This window comes from Cajanus cajan, chromosome 6, assembly GCF_000230855.2.
Source record: "Cajanus cajan strain Asha chromosome 6, NIPB_CcT2T_4, whole genome shotgun sequence".
In the NCBI taxonomy this organism is placed as follows: domain Eukaryota; kingdom Viridiplantae; phylum Streptophyta; class Magnoliopsida; order Fabales; family Fabaceae; genus Cajanus; species Cajanus cajan.
In genome coordinates, this window is record NC_138522.1 from 9216359 (window position 1) to 9235472 (window position 19114).

Genomic DNA, 19114 nt, shown 5'->3' on the forward strand with positions numbered 1-19114 from the left:
CCTTCGTTTGAAGGAGACTGGACGTAACTCAGTTTGAGTGAACCAGTATAAAATGTGCTCTACGGTTTAATGTTTCAAATGCACTTTATTTGGTCGAGATCTAATTCATTGAAAACTTTGTCCAATAATTATCATCTATTAAAGCTATCCTTAGACGAAAACTATATTTGCTCAATTGATTATTCTAAAAGAACAGTTTTCGTTTAAGTAGTAATTTTCTCTTTGCAGACGATGAAACTTCCAGCCGCAAAATAATTTTGATAAACCAATCTTGGGCTGTTTCAATTCAGGCATTCATCAATAATACTTTTAGTGGACGAAAGAGAGCCTTATTGCGAAAATGTATTAAAACTCCTTTATTCACATACACACACATATTCAACCCCCCTTCTATGTGTTTTTCCACTAATTTCAATTGGTATCAGAGCTTAACCCCTTGGGTTAAGCATCTAACAATGCAGGGGTACATACCAATCTATAGAAAAACGAAGGACAAAGGAAAATTGAAGAGCAAGGGAGACAAACAACCGGTATAGGTAAACCTAGTATCAAACCATTCACTTCAATAATGCATGTTGCTTATATTATAAGAACAAATTACATCTATTAGACTAAGATGTTATAAGAACATATTACATCTTGTACTTTTCTGGGTAGATCTCTAAAACTTTCGACAATTTACAATTGCTTCCAGTTACATAGTGAGATCGTATGAAAGAAATAGATATTCATTATATACTAACATCATTTGTTGATAATTATAAAATTTGTTTGTTATGATTAAAATATTTTGAGGGATGTAATTTATCCTTTAACTTAACAGATTTTCTGAGCTTTATACACGTGAGTAAATTTTACTTACCTTAATTGGTTGATAAATATTTTTTTTTTTAATATTCCTTTCTTTCGTTTTTTCCAAAAGCTTCTTAGGGTATCTCCTTAAATCTTAGATTTCAAAATCTTGAGGATTTTTCTTGTTATAAGTTGATGCTTCAAGAATCTCATCATAGAAAGACAAGAGTTTGAAAATTGGGTTCTAATTGATTTGAGAGAAGAAAGGTATTTGATTCTTATAATTGGTTTTTGGAACCCAAATTCAAAATAATCCATTTTTTTACCCTTAGAATTGGATTCCTTACATTCAAAAGAGAATTGGATTCTTGAATTTATGATAATTATTGTTTTGCAAAAATAAAATTGCTAAATTTATGAAAATATTCGTTAAACTCATTTTTTTTTCTTCATATAATAGAATGTACCTTTATTGATTACTTTATTTTAATAATAATTATTTGATCCTAAAACTTGAAATTGAGTTCAAGACTAACTTTAAAATTAAGGAAGATGCTATCCAAAATAGGTATCGATTAAAAAATCAAAGCAAGAAAGCTTTTATTCTTCTGTGTAATTTTATTGTAGTTTTCAATAAAAAAAAAAATTACTTATTGATTCATTAGTGTCTTAGTAAGTCTTCCGGAAATCTTATCACGTGATTCGTTCTTTCAATTAAATCAAAATACTAAAATATTAATTATTTATTTCTTCTCAATGAAAAAGGATAATTAGTTAGTGTTGAGTTATTAAACCACAATGTTGGTGTTTGAGTAATAATGGTAAATGCATTAGCTTTTGGGAAGATGCTTGGAACGACCTCGGGGTTTTATTGGAATCTACAAACAACCTTCCACATGGTGTGGATCTTAATTCCAAATTATTCCATTTTATGTACAACATGGGTCAATGGAATGTTAATGCCTCAGCTTCATAGCTTGGATGCAAACTAAGATGATTTAAGGGTTATTTTATGATATTTGTGAGAAATGAGAAAGATATATTTTTTTAAAAGATTATAGTTTATTATATATCGAGTAGTTATATATAACTTCATAATATGATAAGATATTGTTTATTTTAAATTTATATATTTATAATTTTATTTTTGGTTATTATTATTTTTTTAATATTAGTATGTACATATTTTATAAACTTTTAATGATATAGAATTTTATTTGTATTCTAATTTATGCGATTTTCACGGTAATTTGATCTTATGACATTTTTATATCTAAAAGTATAGATCAAAGTTTAATAATCATTAAAAGAAGATAAATATAAAATGAAATAAAGCATGTCAAGAAAAATATGATCCAATTTAAATAAGTTAATAATGAGTTAAAAATATTAAAATTAATTATTTTTTATTCAAATTTTAATTTTTTTAATTTCATTATTTAGGTACTACTAAATTACTCATAATTATTCCTTAAAAAAGTTACTCATAATTAACTATTAAGTTCACCTAATGATTCTCTCTGTAAAAAAATTGTTATCAACCACATTAATTTGAAGTACAAAGTGGACTTGTGTAAGTCTTTGTCAAGAATATTATTTCATGAACCAATCAAGCAAAGCTTAAACTTTCCTTAACCTTTTAAGAATCGACAACGAGTCCAATAAACCAATTAAGCAAGCACAAAACTTTTGATCTTGAGGAAACAAATTTGGGTGGCGAGGTTTTGATAATGTTGAGGGAGAAGTTCGTTCAATTTTTCACGCGTCTATGTGGTGTTTTCAATGCTTTTGAGGATGACATGGCACCACTCAGCCCAAATGAAGAAGATCCACCATTAGGATTGGGAGGAAAACTTATCAAGATGACTTGTGCTCTGGCCTTCAAAGCTCACAAATCACCAAAGAAGTTTTACCTTCTTAAAAAGATTGGAAGTTCTCCTTCAGATGTTAATCTTATTTTTAGTTTTCCAGGATCATGGGATGCCTCTGATTGGTTTGTTAGAAAACCTTTTGGGGTAACTAAAATAAATCTTGCATTGTTTCCTTCACTTAGAAGTATTGGTAATGATGAGGCTGCTTTGGTAAATGAAGCATTTCTGCTGAGATTTGAATCCATTTTAAGCAATTCATCTCTTAAGTCTGAGGTATGTAACTAGCAACAACCAATAATTTAGTTACCTTTTTTTTCTTTTAATATATTTGGCACTTTTATGGTAATTTTGGTAACCCTGATGGGAAAATTTTATATTTTTGCTGATTCTTTTTTAATGTAAGCAAACAATACATATAAATGTGTAGGTAAATGAAGCAATACAAAAAGGGTACCAGATAGTATTTACAGGGCACTCTTCTGGTGCTGCAATGGCCATTCTTGCAACATTTTGGGCCTTGGAAGAGCACCTTAACCCAACCAAAATCCAAAATCACAAGCCTCCATTTTGTGTCACTTTTGGGTCTCCCTTAATTGGCAACCATATATTCTCTCATGCTTCAAGGAGAGAAAATTGGTCTCGCTTTTTCGTACACTTTGTTATGAGATTTGACATAGTGCCTAGGATTTTGCTTGCTCCCTTCTCTTCTATTGACCAAACTTTTGGCTCAATTCTCCAATTCTTGAACTCCGAGTCCAAAACTTCCACCCAAGATTCAACAAGGGCTAGTTTAATTTCTGAATTTTACTCAACCGTGATGAGAAACACAGCTATTGTGACAAATCATGCTGCGTGTAATCTCATGGGCAACACAAATTTGTTAATGGAGAATGTGTCGAATTTTGTTGCCTTGAGCCCTTATAGGCCATTTGGAACTTACATTTTCTGCAACAGAAATGGACACATGATTGTGATAAGAAACTCTGATGTTGTTTTGCAACTCATGTTTCACACTGCTCAGACAAACAATTTGACAGAAAATTCTGAAGTTGCCCACAAAAGCATGCAAGAACATCTAGCCTATCAAGCTAAATTGCAAGAAAGCTTGGAACTGCTGAATTTAGTATACTTAGACCAACTTGAGGAACTTCCCTTGTCTGTTGATGGTTCTAATAGTGATATTGCCACAGTTAGCACTACTTTGGATGGCCTTGAATTGGTAATTAGTATTTACTATCTATACTTGTTTTGATAAAAAAATTTATTAATACTTATAAGGAAAGAAAATGAGAATATCATATGTTTCATCTTTAGAAAACTTCTATAAAAGTTTATAAGAGAAATTCAGTTCATTTTATATTCATATTCTCTTTTCTTAAAAGTGCTTACAAAGAATTTCAGATAGTCTTACCTTTGTATACTTACAAAGTTCACATATTTCAAGATCATAGAACATAACATTAAGCTAACATTTGATGATTGCTTGCCTAAAATTTTAGAGCACAAAGGCTAGACTGTGTGTTCGAGCAGCTGGTGAGTTGGAAAAGGAAAAAATCAGAAATGAGGGGAAAATCAATATGAGAAAAGTTCTAGAAAGCATGGAGAAAGTAGAAGAATACAGAGCAGCATGTGAGAGTGAGACAACAAAACATGGTTATTATGATGCCTTCAAGATGCAAGATGAGTTAAGGGACTTTAGAGCAAATGTGACAAGGCTAGACCTAGCCGGTGTGTGGGATGAGATCATAGAAAAGCTAAGAAGTTATGAACTTCCAGATGAATTTGAAGGGAAGAAAAAATGGGTTGATCTTGGAACAAGGTTTAGGCAACTAGTGGAGCCTCTAGATATTGCAAACTATTATCGACATGCAAGGCATTACGAGGATGATGCTTCTTCTTACATGGTTAAGGGAAGGCCAAAACGTTATAGGTACCCTCAAAGGTGGTTGGAACATGCTGAGAGAAGACCACAAGAAGTTATCTCAGAATCTTGTTTTTGGGGTGAGGTGGAGGATATTTGCTACATAACCAGTAATGGGAATAGATCGTTTGAAGATGTTAAGGAAAGGGTTGAGAGATTAGAGGCTCAGATAAAAGCATGGAGTGAAAAAGGGTATTTGGCTAAGGATGTCTTCTTGGAAGGTTCTACCTTGGTAAAGTGGTGGAAGGCACTACCTTCACATCACAAGAAACAATCATGCATTAGAAGGCTCATCGAAACTGGCTTTGAATCTTCTCTGCCCTTAATTAAAAATAAGAAATAATTTAAATAATAAAAAAAATGAAATTTTATTAGTGAAAAATTTTAATAAAAATTGAAGTAAAAAATTTGAATCGAGATAATTTCTTCTGAGTATAATAAAAAATAATCAATACATTTAAAAATAAACTTGTGTTTCTTATAGTTAGAATGAAAATGATATTCATTTGTTTTTTTTAATAGGTTCCTTATATAAAAAAAACAAATGAATATCATTTTCATTCTAACTATAAGAAACACAAGTTTATTTTTAAATGTATTGATTATTTTTTTTATACTCTTAATTTATTATTAGTCTATTAATAAGTGATTCACTCATTTATTCATTTAAGTGGATTCATTGATTCGACTACTAATAATATAAGTCATATTTATTGGTTGAAAAAAAAATCCTACATTTATGAGTTATGTCATTAAATATGCTTACTACTTATACCATTTTTTTTGTTCGTCCCTGGAGTATCCACTGCCGACAAAAGTGACTAATCCCTGACCTTGCTTAAGCGTGGATCAATCCCTACCGCTGAACCACATGCTTGGGGTTACTACTTATACCATTTAATTTTATGAATATACTTAGAATAAAATTTTAAATTCTGCTATTATTAATTAAAATTAATTTAATTACTTTTATTCATTTTGGTGAATTAAATATTTGTTTCTTGTATATAAGATGGAAGATAGTATTAAATAACTTTTTACAAGTTTGGGTATTATATGAAAACTAAAGGAAATTTATACGTAGAGATTATTTTTAAGATGAATTTCAAGATTTAATAGTGTTTTAGTTTTATTGGCAGCACTCTCTCCCGATCCATGTTGATTGATGTTTACACATTAAAATACATATATTTGTTCAATGTTATTGATTTGCAATGAAATATTAAATTTTTTGTTCAAATTTTACCTTGTAATATAGTTTTTTTTAAGAAATAAATGTTATTGTCTTAAAATAGTTAATAATGACTTTATAAAAATTAAGAATGGAGTAAAGATATTTTAGTAAAATTAGCTCGTAATAAATTCTATTATATTGGAGTAATTGATTTTTTCAATTTGTGTGTAAAAATTTTAAACATCAATAAATATGAAATGGAAGGAGTATATTAGAATAATTAATTTTAGAGTCTAAATGACTAAGTAGTTATGTATCATAATTCCATTAATTTCTCGCATAGGGCAATTTTCTTTCCTTTTAAATCATTTCCTCTTAAGTAATTAATTAATCTTAAGTAGCTTCATCATTACCAATACTTCTAAGTGAAGGAAACAATGCAAGATTTATTTTAGTTACCCCAGAAGGTTTTCTAACAAACCAATCAAAGGCATCTCATGATCCTGGAAAACTAAAAATAAGATTAACATTTGAAGGAGAACTTCCAATCTTTTTAAGAAGGTGAAACTTCTTTGGTGATTTGTGAGCTTTGAAGGTCAGAGCACAAGTCATCTTGATAATTTTTCCTCTCAATCCTAATGGTGGATCTTCTTCATTTGGGTTAGGTGGTGCCATGTCATCCTGAAAAGCATTGAAAACACCACATAGACATGTGAAAAGTCGAACGAACTTCTCCATCAACATTAACAAAACCTCGCCACCCAAATTTGTTTCCTCAATATCAAAAGTTTTGTGCTTGCTTAATTGGTTTATTGGACTCGCTGTTGATTCTTAAAAGGTTAAGAAAAGTTTAAACTTTGCTTAATTGGTTCATGAAATAATTGTAAAGGTAGGAGGGTTCGGCCACCACCCTATCGGCCGCCGAATGGCAGGACCAGGTAGTCGAACGCCAATCGGCCACCTAGATCGGCCTATCATCACTTGGTACTCTTAATCAAAGATTAGGGGTTAATTAGTCGATTAAAGTGTATTACCTAATACGGTAAATATGTTGCAGGGCCCATGGGGTCCAGGGCCCATAAATGTCAGTATAAATAGCTCAGGTCAAAAGGTAACGTCACTGTTCATTAATTATCCTAGATATTCGAGCTTGTCCTGACTTGAGCGTTGGAGTGCCTTTTGCAGGTACCAACCCCTTCACCAGCGCATTGGATCGGGGCTCTCGTTCGGCCTTTGGACTACCAGAAGACTTAGTGTGCCCACAGACAGGTACATTTGGCGCCCACCGTGGGGCCGAGGTGTGAACTTCGTGGGATTGATAGGACCCTTGAGTTTGCATGTTGGTTGCCTGAGTAGGCCTCCACGACGGATCTTGATGTTTCAGTGCCTCGTTCTCGACTCTTAAGGCCGAAAGCTCCTTTGCGTCCTTCTCCCGCTATTGTTTCATCGCGGCCATCTCCTATTTCAACAGACGGACGGTTTCAGAAAGATCGGTCTCGTCTACAACCTCAACGTGTTCCTCCTCGTGCTGATGATCTGTCGTGTTCGTTCTCCTTGTTATCGCCATTGTTCTGCTCAGTTAATCTTCACAAACGTCTCAGTTCGGAGCCACGGTGGGCGCCAAATGTACCTGTCTGATGGGCACACTAAGTTTTCTGGTAGTCCAAAGGCCGAACGAGAGCTCCGATCTAATGCGCTGGTGAAGGGGTTGGTACCTGCAAAAGGCACTCCAACGCTCAAGTCAGGACAAGCTCGAATATCTAGGATAATTAATGAACATTGACATTACCTTTTGATCTGAGCTATTTATACTGACATTTATGGGCCCTGGACCCCATGGGCCCTACAACATATTTACCGTATTAGGTAATACACTTTAATCGACTAATTAACCCCTAATCTTTGATTAAGAGTACCAAGTGATGATAGGCCGATCCAGGTGGCCGATTGGCGTTCGACTACCTGGTCCTGCCATTCGGCGGCCGATAGGGTGGTGGCCAAACCCTCCTACCTGTACAATAATAATCTTGACAAAGACTTGCACAAGTCCACTTTGTACTTCAAATTAATGTGGTTATTAATAACAATTTTTTTACAGAGAGAATCATTGAGTGAACTTAATAGTTAGTTATGAGTAACTTTTTTAAGAAATAATTATGAGTAATTTAGTAGCACCTAAATAGTGGAATTAAAAAAAAACTAAAATTTGAATAAAAATGGTTAATTTTAATATTTTTAACTCATTGTTAACTTATTTAAACTAGACCATATTTTTATTGAGATGCTTTATTTTATTTTGTATTTATCTTTTTTTAACAATTATTAAACCTTATCTATACTTTTAGATATAAAGATGTCATAAGCTCAATTCACCGTAAAAGTCGCATAAATTAAAATACAAATAGAATTTTATATCACTAAAAGTTTATAAAATATATACATACTAATATTAAAAAAATTAAATAATAACCAAAAATAAAATTATAAATATATAAATTTAAAATACGTAATATCTTATCATATTATGAAGTTATATATAAATACTCAACATACAATAAGATATAATCGTTTAATAAATATATCTTTCTCACAAATATCATAGAATAGCCCTTAAATCATCCTTGGTTTGCATCCAAGCTATGAAGCTGAGGCATTAACATTCCATTGACCCATGTTGTACATAAAATGGAATACTTTGGAATTAAGATCCACACCATGTGGAAGGTTGTTCGTAGATTCCAATAAAACCCCGAGGTCGTTCCAAGCATCTTCCCAAAAGCTAATGCATTTACCATTACTCAAACACCAACATTTAGTATTTATAAGAGACTTGAATCATCGATTATGAGACCATTATGTCTTGGTCTTTCTTATTTGAGAAAATGAACGTTGATGCAATATATACAAAATTAATAGTATGTTTGGAGAGATGATTTAGTAGAGAATGGAAGAGAATAAGAGAGGAATTATTAAGCAATTAAAAAAATATGTGTATATGAAGGCAATGATTTAAGTGGATGCAGAATGAAATTGTGGTGAGGTCTAAGTGGGTTTAATTTCACTCTTTTAAGGATAAATTTGTTAAAATTCTCCACCAAAATATACATGGACAAGACTACTCTTACTATTATCTAATTAGTTAATTAGTAAAAAAAATACAAATATAATTGTTTAAATAATATATTTTACATAAAAATCTAACTATATAAAATACATTTTTAAAATACCAATTTTTCTCTATTTCTCACTTAATTTTATTATATTAAATAACTATAAATTTCATATTATTTTCTACTTATTTCTTATCAAATCAATTTTCGAATATTCTCTTCTATTTCTCTCGATTCTTTTCCCTCTTCCAAACAAAACATATAAATGTCTTTCTCTATTTTATCATTGTCAATAAAATAAAAAATATCGTTCTAACAAGGTGCAACAAATCATAAAATTATTTTTGTTCAATAATATATATATATATATATATATATATATATATATATATATATATACTCAATCTATTTTGTATTTGTTTAAAAATCAACTAAATATATTTTTTTTATAAAAAACTATTAAAAAATAAATTTCACCAAAGAGTATTAATTATAAATTATATTAATTAAATTTCATATGATATAAATTTAAAATAAAATAAAAATTAAATAAATATATACTTAAAAATCTAAGAGTATTTGAACAAGAACGAAAAAAGTAAAAAATGAATACAAAGCAAATAAACATATATTCACCTCATCCTTTATATCTAATTTAATAAATAAAATATTATTGATATCTTTATCAAATGTTGTTCATTAAAGTGATGAATGGTTGGAACACAGGCTACAAATTTATTTCTGACAAGTCGAATAGGACGAGGCAAAGACGCTTAATTTTTGGAGTAGAAGAGGAGATAAAGATAGCACAAGTCCGCGAAAGTGTGAGCAAAGTCACCGGTAGCTTCGCGACACTTGGTTGTGGTACGAAGGAAGTAAAACAAACATATTTGTGGACCCCACTCCGAACTTCATCATCAACAAAACTTGTTAATCCCTCAGCAGAGTCTTCGTCAATTCAGTAATTTAAACCCATGTTCGGTGTTCCTTTCCCTTATAAAATCCCAAGATGAATCCCTTCTGAAACACACACAGAACGCAAAACTTTCCCAACACACAACATGGCTGGAGCCTCCCTCCGAGACACCACGGGCTTGAACGAAGACCTCATCGCAAAGGCCTGTGCTTTCGCCTTCAAAGCTCACAAGTCGCCGGAAAAACTCTACCTTTCCGAAAAGCTTAAGATTTCTTCCGAGGCTTCCCATGTTTTCGCCTTCACGGCCTCCTGGGACTCTGCCCAATGGTTCCTCGACAAACCCTTTGGAGAAACTAAGATAGATCTTGCACTCTTCCCTTCGCTTCGAAGTATTGGTAACGATGAAGCTGCTTTAGCCAACCAAGCCTTTGCAAAAGCATTCGACCGCGTGTTTAAAACTACCAACCTTAAATCCGAGGTACATGTTTTATCGCACGTGTTCAATTTGAATTTCAACTCCCCGTGACCAATAGTAAGACACTCAGTTACCCGTGATGCTTTCTACTTTTGATCTATATGCAAATCAAACTTGTTAAGCTCAAATATTCTTGTATTGATTATGATCATCTTCTAAAAAAAAACTTCTCCATCATTAAAATATGTATGTTTTTATAAATTATTATTTCTTTTCTTATTTTATGGATGGAGACTTGTTTGTCTCCTAATGGTATAGGTATAAGTATGTTTGGTAAACTTCTCAAAAACACTTCTTCATAGGAATATATTTGAATAAGCTTATTGAAACAAACTCAATATATCAGATGGTAGGATCTATTGAATGTTCTAATCTTGTTGTCGTCATTTCAGGTGAAAAAGGCTATGGGAGAAGGGAAGCAAGTGGTTTTTACGGGGCACTCATCTGGGGCAGCAGTGGCCATTCTGGCAACGTTTTGGGCCTTGGAAGAGTACCTTAACCCAACCAAAACCCAAAACCACAAGCCTCCCTTTTGTGTCACTTTTGGTTCTCCCTTAATTGGCAACCATATATTCTCTCACGCTTCAAGGAGAGAAAATTGGTCTCGCTATTTCATACACTTTGTTTTGAGATATGACATAGTGCCTAGGATTTTGCTTGCTCCCTCCTCTTCCATTGACCAAACTTTTAGCTCAATTCTCCAACTCTTGAACCCCAAGTCCAAAACTTCCACCCAAGATTCAACAAGGGCAAGTGTAGTTTCCGAGTTTTACTCCACCGTGATGAGGAACGCAGCCAGTGTTACAAGCCACGCTGCGTGTATTCTTATGGGAAGCACCAATTTGTTGCTAGAGACAGTGGCGAGTTTTGTTGAGTTGAGCCCTTATAGGCCCTTTGGAACGTATGTTTTCTGCAACGGGAATGGACAGCTGATTGTGGTGAAAAACTCGGATGCTGTTTTGCAACTCTTGTTCCACACTGCGCAGCTAAGCAACTTGGAAGAACTTCCTGAAGTTGCCCACATTACCATATTGCAGCACCTGGCCTATGAAGCTGAATTGGAGGATAGCTTGGGAATGCAGAATGTAGTGTACTTGGAGCAACTTGAGAAACTTCCCTTGTCTGCTGATGGTTCTAATAGTGATGCTGCAACTATTAGCTCAGCCTTGGATGGCCTTGGACTGGTAATCACTGCTTGTTCTTTTATATATACATATACACATGTCATAGGATTAAATGATAGCAGGTGACAAATTTGGTAAAATTATGTCTTTAATAAGTAACAACTTTGTTATAGAAGCTAAATTATATCAATCCAATCATTGAATCATGTCACGTTATCTTGATGACCATTTATACCAAATTTTAGATAAATTTAGAAAGTTTTAGGTTGTAATCTAGATCTAGTACCATAAATTTACCTAACGAGTAATTATTTTCAAAATTGTATAAAATTTTGTCAGACTTTGATCATGAGTATTTTTAATGTAACGGTTGGATTGATAAAAGTTAACTTTATATAATACTATTAGAAGTGTAATTTTTTTAACAAGTTTTGCATATCATTATTACATATTGTTGTTATATTTCGAACATATATTTAGGTATAGGATTATAGGTATTGTTGGTGCTCTTGTTCAATTAGAATTGAAGATTTACGTCGATAATATATGTAAATATTTAAAGCAAACCTTGGTAATATAACATTTACACATATTATTGAGGCAAAATTTTAATTCTGATTGGAGAACATCAATATTAATAATACTTATGGTACTGTCTCCATAATTAAACTGAAAGATTCAGCTAATGAGTGGTGATTTCTTCCTTACAAATCAGAGCACAAGAGCAAGGCTGTGTCTAAGAGCATCTGGTGAGTTGGAGAAGCAGAAAGTGAGAAACGAGGGGAAAATCAGCAAGGAGATGAGGGAGAAAGCTGAGGCAAGCATGAGGGAGCTTGAAGCATACAAAACAACATGTGAGGTGCACAAGGGGAAGGGCTACTACGATGCCTTCAAGGTGCAAAAGGAGGGAAACGACTTCCAAGCCAATGTGAAGAGGCTTGTTCTGGCAGGAGTGTGGGATGAGGTGATTGAGATGCTTAAGAGGTATGAACTCCCAGATGAGTTTGAAGGAAAAGCAGAATGGATTCATCTGGGAACCGTTTATCGGCGCCTGGTGGAGCCTCTTGACATCGCCAACTACTATCGGCACTTGAAGAACGAGGACACGGGACCTTACATGGTGAGGGCAAGGCCAAAACGTTATAGGTACACTCAAAGATGGTTGGAGCATGCCAAGAGGGAAGAGCTGAAAGGTGCTGTCACTGAATCCACCTTTTGGGCTGAAGTGGAAGAGCTTTTCTTCTGGATCAATGGCAACAAGAGTTTTGATGATGTTAAGCAAAGAGTTGTGCAGCTTGAGCAAGACATTAGGAAGTGGACTGATAGAGGGGAACTGACCAGAGATACGTTCTTGAAGGATCCTAGCTTTGTCAAGTGGTGGGAAATTCTGCCTCAGGAACACAGGGTCACTTCCTGCATTGCTACTCTTGTTAATGCTGTGACGGGATAGTGACTAGTGATTCATCTTTTTTCCACTCCAAATGAAGCTATGGATTTATTTAGGATATGCTTTTGATGTACGTGTATGTAATTCTCATGCAGGTGTATTATAGCTACTTCACTGTTGTATTGTAACTTTGTATTTCTATGGTTTATGAGAATGACTTGTGAGAACCACAAATCATTCAGACTGCTGGACTAAATAAATTTGTTTCATACTATATAGCATTTGTGTTTGTGAGATACTCAGAGTTGATGGTTAACTAGGTATGTTAAATATTAAAAAATTTACATTGAAATAAGTATATTTTTATTTTACAGGGTGAGTATATCACAATCATTTTTCTTCATTCCTTTTCCTTACTAGGGCCTTTTACATTTTGATTGATATTAATAATATAAATTTGTGCATTAGGTCAAGTCATTTTGTAATGCTATATTGGGTTCGACCCAATTAGTTTCATTTATTTTATTTTTCTGGCTATTTATGGTAGATGGGTTGGGTATGATGATATTTGGTTCTTGTTTAGATGATCTATGATGGGCTTGACCCAATTCCACAATTTGTAACATAATTTATGTTTTATTTGTTCTATTAGTTTAAGGGCTTTGTAATTGGGGCAGGTGCTCTCTTTTATTTCCTCTACCTCAACCAGCAATAGGCTCGCCTCAGTCAACAATTTTTTATTTTATTTTTTATTTTATTTTAAATCACGAGATATTAGACTTGGTTTCTTTAATGTAATAGCCCAAAGCCAATTGTTTGCATGATTAAATGTTAGTTGTCCCTTATCATGTTAAACATTTTCAGAAACCTAATAAAGTTAATTTCTAATTAGCATTTAATTGATCTCATAAATTTAGATTTTGATTGCCTCATGCTATCTTAATTAATAAGAACAAATTTAGTTTTTTTGTTTAACAGTCAAAAGGAAGCTCTCACAATTAAAGAGAAGAAAAAAAACTTCAAAATTCATTCAAAATTTAACTCGTGTCTAAATTACAAACCATTCTCTATTCTCAAGTTAACTTTCCCACTACATATTAAATTCCCGGTAGAAATGAATTCCTACTAAACATTTCACCAAGCATTTAATTTCCACTAAAAATAAATTCTCACTAACAATCATTATGGTTTAATAAGCCTCAATAACCATTGTAGTGGTTTAAGCAAAAAATAATAATAAAAAAACTTAGCTTAGAAAATATCAAAATACATATGAACTCATCCCACTAAATTAAGTGTGAAAAATATATGAAAAAAATAGTTTTTAATTGACTATTAAGCCAGAAAAAAACAAACAACTAAGTAACCTAGTTAAATAAACTTTAACCCATAAATACATGTTGATTATTAAGTGTTGGGTTTGTTGTGTTATCTAACTTATTATTTTAAGTTGGTTGGAATTATCCTAGTTGGAAGAATGTGACAATTCTTGGGTTAGTCTATAGATGATCGGAATCTTCTTTAGCTTGAACTTTCATGACTAAGTGTTGCCAAACTTCTTTATTTCTTTTAGTTTTTACTCTAGTCAATCACCTTTTCATCCCTTGTAAATAATCTTTAAAATCGTGGGATCATGATAAATTTCTATCAAACTCACTTATATAACCCCAAGCGGGTGGTTCAGCGGTAAGGGTTGATCCACGCTTAAGCAAGGTCAGGGGTTCGAATCCTGCCTTGTGTATGCTGCCGCGTTAAATCTTGGGGCCAGCTATCCCACCCTTTGAGGTGCCTCCAACGTAGCGAGGAGATTAGTCACTGCTGTCGGCGGTGGATACTCCAGGAACGAACCTAAAAAAACTCACTTATATGTTTGTCATTTGTGCGTCTAGTATATATCCAACTACGATACACGACAACCTGATAGAAAATATATGACAAAAATGCAAAAGTTTATAGCATTCATCCTTAATTCACGGTGTTAGGCTACATGCTTAATGTGTGCCAACTTTATCCTACATTGGATGTGGGAGTGTTATCCTATAAAAGATTATCAAATTCTCTATAGATTATTGTCTTTTAGTCTTTATTTAAGAAAATTTTGGCAACGATTTCCTATGATTCTCCAAGTACATGACCTAATCAATGCATATTATCACCCTAGTTAGATCTGTACACAAAAAAAACAATAGTAAATAGAATCATATGTATTCTTAGATAAAATATAAAGATATATGTAAATTCTACTTTTAGTTTTTCTTATAATATCTTATACAAAATTTTAATTCTTAATTTTTAATTATACAATTTTATTCCTTCAATTTTATAAAATTTATAATTTTGGTTTTACCTCTAAATGTTTATCCATTCAAAGTTAAAATTTTGAAATGCTTTTTAAAGTTAAAAGAAATAAAGTTTTAAAATAGAAAGAGTATTAAATTAGGCTAAGAATATTGTGCACCGAAATTCACACATCTTCGTATTGATTCGATGAGACTTTATTTATATCATAACAATCTTCTCCTCAAACAAAGGATGATGATTTAACTTCCTCTTTTGTGAAAGTCTTTTTCCATATATGAGTATTCTAAAATGACCCTCATAACTAGCGTAATCATCACCACCAATAAATATTTTCGTTAGCTTATATTAATGGGACACGTCATTTGACTTTTACATTGTCAAGAAAACTTTCAATATAAAAGATCTCCAAACATGGATCCATTATCTCTATTGTTCAATACTCATATGAATTGGTCACATAATCAAATCATTAACTCAAATATCACTTTTAATTAATCAAGGATTCACACATATTTTCACATTAGTATAATATTGTTTATTTTAAACTTAAATCCTTATAAATTTATTTTTATTATCATCCCCTTAAAAACTTCATCTTATAAATTCATAATTATTTTCTAATTTTAATAATATAAAACTTCCTTTGTAATTATAGTCCAACATATACATGTTGTGTGAGATTTCATTCTTGACCTTGTGTATAAAGAAAATATTGTTAAAAGAGTGAAAACTTATTTCTACATATTTTTAAAATGAATTAATCTCATACATATATTTGAGGAGATCATCCATAGTAATGTGTGGACATGAGATGGGAGACACGTATAGACATGAGATATTGGTATCCATTGCAAATGAAAACAATTCTGATCTCATCCTCATTCGGCAGCGTATTGTTTCATGTTAGCCACAATCCCAAGACGCGGTGGATGAGTTCCCTGCGCAACTTATCTTCAATAACTCACTCCTTCATCAAGACAACACCAACATCCTTTTGTTTTTAAGTTTCTCACTTTTGCAGAATCAGACAAACTCATATACTTTCTCAACAATCAAATACTCTATAAGTAAATTAGTTTACTAGCATGTTATTTATGAAAGTCAATTGAAAATATCTTTTTCTTATACTATATTTTATCATTTTTTTCATATTATCTTTCAATATACTTTAAATAACAAGAATAAAAAAAGTTATTGAGTTAAATTTTGAAGTAGACGGACACAAAACTTGTCACTAACATTATTATATTGTTATCATTAATCTACGATGAATGTTAAATGAAATATAAGATCGGTCAAAATTTGTTTTGTTTTAAAACTTTGGTTCTCCTAACTTTCTAGTTTGTTTCAAAACTTTGGTTCTTTTTAAGGTTTTAATGCATTTTTATGTTTTTTTAAACTATATCCTTATGTATAGTTAAGTAATCAACACATTAATGTTATTATGAGTGAAAATTATGTTTTACATGAATATGAATGAAATAGTTAAAAATATTGTATAAATTAATAACCTGAGATAATTCAATCCAAATATATTTAAATTAAATGTTTCTTAATCTGTCTAAAAGGTTAGAAAAAACAAAATTTTAGAATAGAAGAAGTAAATTGCATTTTAAGTTAAAAAAAAGAGGTAAAAGATTGTTAACATATAACTATGCAAGATAATGGAACTACTTGGAAAAGATTGATGTTCTTCAAGTTGAATTATGCTAAGTTCTTTCTTCTCTTGAGGTTCTTCACTTCAATGGAAGATTTGGATGAGTTCAAGCTTTAAAAGCTTGAAGATGTTTCCCAAGGTGGTTCGGTTTCTCTTGAAGGAGAGAAACTTGAGGAACCAAGCACAAAGGAGAAGTTCCTTTGTGAAGCTTCTAGGAGAAGGAGATTCTCCACGAAATTGGACTCTTGAAATGAGAGAGAATTTCTGAATTCTAAGTCTCATAAATGTCAAAAGTGATTACAAGAGTAGAAATTACAAATATATAGAGGTAGGTAGCTTAAGGAGCAAGCTAACCTTAACCATGGCTCACTAGGAACCATGGTAAGGTTAGTTGACCTTCTAGGTGAGTTTAGAAACTTGTGGAGCAAGCTTCTCACTTAGCTTGCTTGGGAAGCAAGCTAAGGAGAAGCTTGTAGCACAAGCTTCTCATCTCCTTGAAAGTTAGAGAAACAATTCAGTCAAAGAAAGGAGACTAGGCAAGGTGGGTGGATTTGGTCTCTTTTGGCTCCTTGAATTAATTTCAAAAATGTTTGATTTGGTTTAGTTAGGTTCATCCAATGATGATGAAACCTAGCTAAATCAAATTTATGAAAAATTAGGAGTAAAATGAGTCCAATATGTAAAATTTTGCCTAAGTCCAATTCTGGCCCAATTATTAGTCACACCCTCAAGTATTGCTAAATGTCACCCCTCTTTTCCTACTGAAAAAATAGAAAATGAGTGTATCAACAAAGGAGGTTAAATGGAGTCAAACTCTCCAAGTAACCCACCCTAAAATCAATATACAATGACTAATAAAGAAACTAAAGTGTCTTACAAATACAAAGGCAAAAATAAGCCTATACAAGAAAAAACTATGTACAAGATATTTACAATTAGAACTATACCTTCTCTTCATGATAGAGTGGTCCAATTTGAAGAGTACCTTGGACTTGGAAAACACACTGGTCTTCAAGGTGTCCACTGGTCTTCAAGGTGACCATAGCTCTAGAGATTGGGCTCTTGGCCCATAGTCCATCATCTCATTCCTCTTGGTTCTTTCAATGTATCATCTCTTGGATTCTTTGACCTTAGCCATAGTCTATCACAAGATCAGGCTATACCCATTCAAAATTGGAGAATTGTAGTCCTTTTCCTTCAATTCTATGTGAATGATCGTGACTCCAATCATCATCAAGTTTATCAGCTGACCAAAGATTGCTACCTAAATCTTGGTTCTGGACAGCCTTATCAGTTCAAAACTTCATATACGTTCTTTCATTTGAAAGTTAGACACGCGAGTCCATCACATGGTACAACATAGTTTTCGGGTAAGGAAATAAAATAAAACAAAAAATCTTAAGCGAATCTTAATGATTATGAAACTGGGTTTTTACGCCATAACCATTAGTTGTTGTACATTCGGTGGTCGCGTCGGTAGTACCTTGTTTCCTTTTCAATTTTGGTTCACTTTTATTAACTAATAATAGGCCTTAGCGTGTTTCAGTTGAATAATCCGTGTAAAATGCATTTTGCTACTTGTTTGGTCATCTCATAATCAAATTCAAACTAGCATGGGAATAAATTTAATTTCTTCACCAACTTAATAAGTTATTTGGATAATTAAGTTATGTTGGGTATTTTAAATTGGTTCCCAATACAAATAAAAAAATTTATCATATTATTAGTATTAAATATAAGTAAATTTTAAATAATTTCATTACATTTGATGATATCTTTTTTAAAATATTATTCATTAAATTAATACTAAGTTTCAGTGTAGTGTAAGAAAAAAATATTTATTTTTCTAAATGATGACAATATAAAATGATGTTAATTATTCCCTGTTGAGTTCAATAAAATAAAATAAAATAAAATTTTATGAGTATTTATCTAAACTAATTTCATCGTATTTAACATGAGGGATTCATCTTCAAAATATCTTATTTAATCAAAAAATTATTTCTTCTAATTCTTTCATATTCCTATTATTAATACTTTAACTGATTTCTAATGATATAAGTAAATATATATATATATATTTAAATATAAACAAATCTTAACTATTTTTTATCATCCTATTTAATGACTCTTTCTTTTATTAAAACATTCTTACTTTAATATATGATCTTTTGCATAATTTTTTTTACATTTATAATAATGACAATTTAAAAAGAATAGTTAGATTAATAAAATTTAATGTAGATAATTAATTCTTTTAATATACATAAAATAATATTTTTCTCTCTTGTAATAGAAAATAAAAGGTACCAAAATAAAATAAAAGGTAATTTATGAATTTTTTTAAAATGAAATTGCTATAATCAAATAATCTAGTATTAAAATA

The 19114-nt window shown here is 31.8% G+C and overlaps 2 protein-coding genes across 2 annotated transcripts; both read left to right on the forward strand.

Annotated features, from left to right (window-relative positions):
* Positions 1-2248: 2248 nt before the first annotated feature.
* LOC109815183 (protein EDS1L) lies at positions 2249-4927 on the forward strand. The gene is made up of 3 exons (XM_020379828.3): positions 2249-2936; positions 3091-3882; positions 4163-4927. The coding sequence occupies exons 1-3, from the start codon at positions 2523-2525 to the stop codon at positions 4925-4927; spliced, it is 1971 nt and encodes a 656-aa protein (XP_020235417.1). The 5' UTR covers positions 2249-2522.
* A 4716-nt stretch (positions 4928-9643) lies between these two features.
* LOC109815176 (protein EDS1L) lies at positions 9644-13044 on the forward strand. Its single transcript, XM_020379818.3, has 3 exons — positions 9644-10262; positions 10652-11443; positions 12099-13044. Exons 1-3 carry the CDS (start codon positions 9930-9932, stop codon positions 12831-12833), a joined length of 1860 nt encoding a protein of 619 aa, XP_020235407.1. The 5' UTR covers positions 9644-9929; the 3' UTR covers positions 12834-13044.
* Positions 13045-19114: the final 6070 nt, after the last annotated feature.

What these genes read in the sequence shown, in the direction of transcription:
- LOC109815176 (XM_020379818.3), top strand. Translation starts at nt 9,930, where the DNA reads ATGGCTGGAGCCTCCCTCCGAGACACCACGGGCTTGAACGAAGACCTC. An exon ending in CTACCAACCTTAAATCCGAG is followed by an intron (nt 10,263 to 10,651) that starts GTACATGTTTTA and finishes TCGTCATTTCAG; the next exon opens with GTGAAAAAGGCTATGGGAGA. An exon ending in CCTTGGATGGCCTTGGACTG is followed by an intron (nt 11,444 to 12,098) that starts GTAATCACTGCT and finishes CTTACAAATCAG; the next exon opens with AGCACAAGAGCAAGGCTGTG.
- LOC109815183 (XM_020379828.3), top strand. Translation starts at nt 2,523, where the DNA reads ATGTTGAGGGAGAAGTTCGTTCAATTTTTCACGCGTCTATGTGGTGTT. An exon ending in ATTCATCTCTTAAGTCTGAG is followed by an intron (nt 2,937 to 3,090) that starts GTATGTAACTAG and finishes ATAAATGTGTAG; the next exon opens with GTAAATGAAGCAATACAAAA. An exon ending in CTTTGGATGGCCTTGAATTG is followed by an intron (nt 3,883 to 4,162) that starts GTAATTAGTATT and finishes CTAAAATTTTAG; the next exon opens with AGCACAAAGGCTAGACTGTG.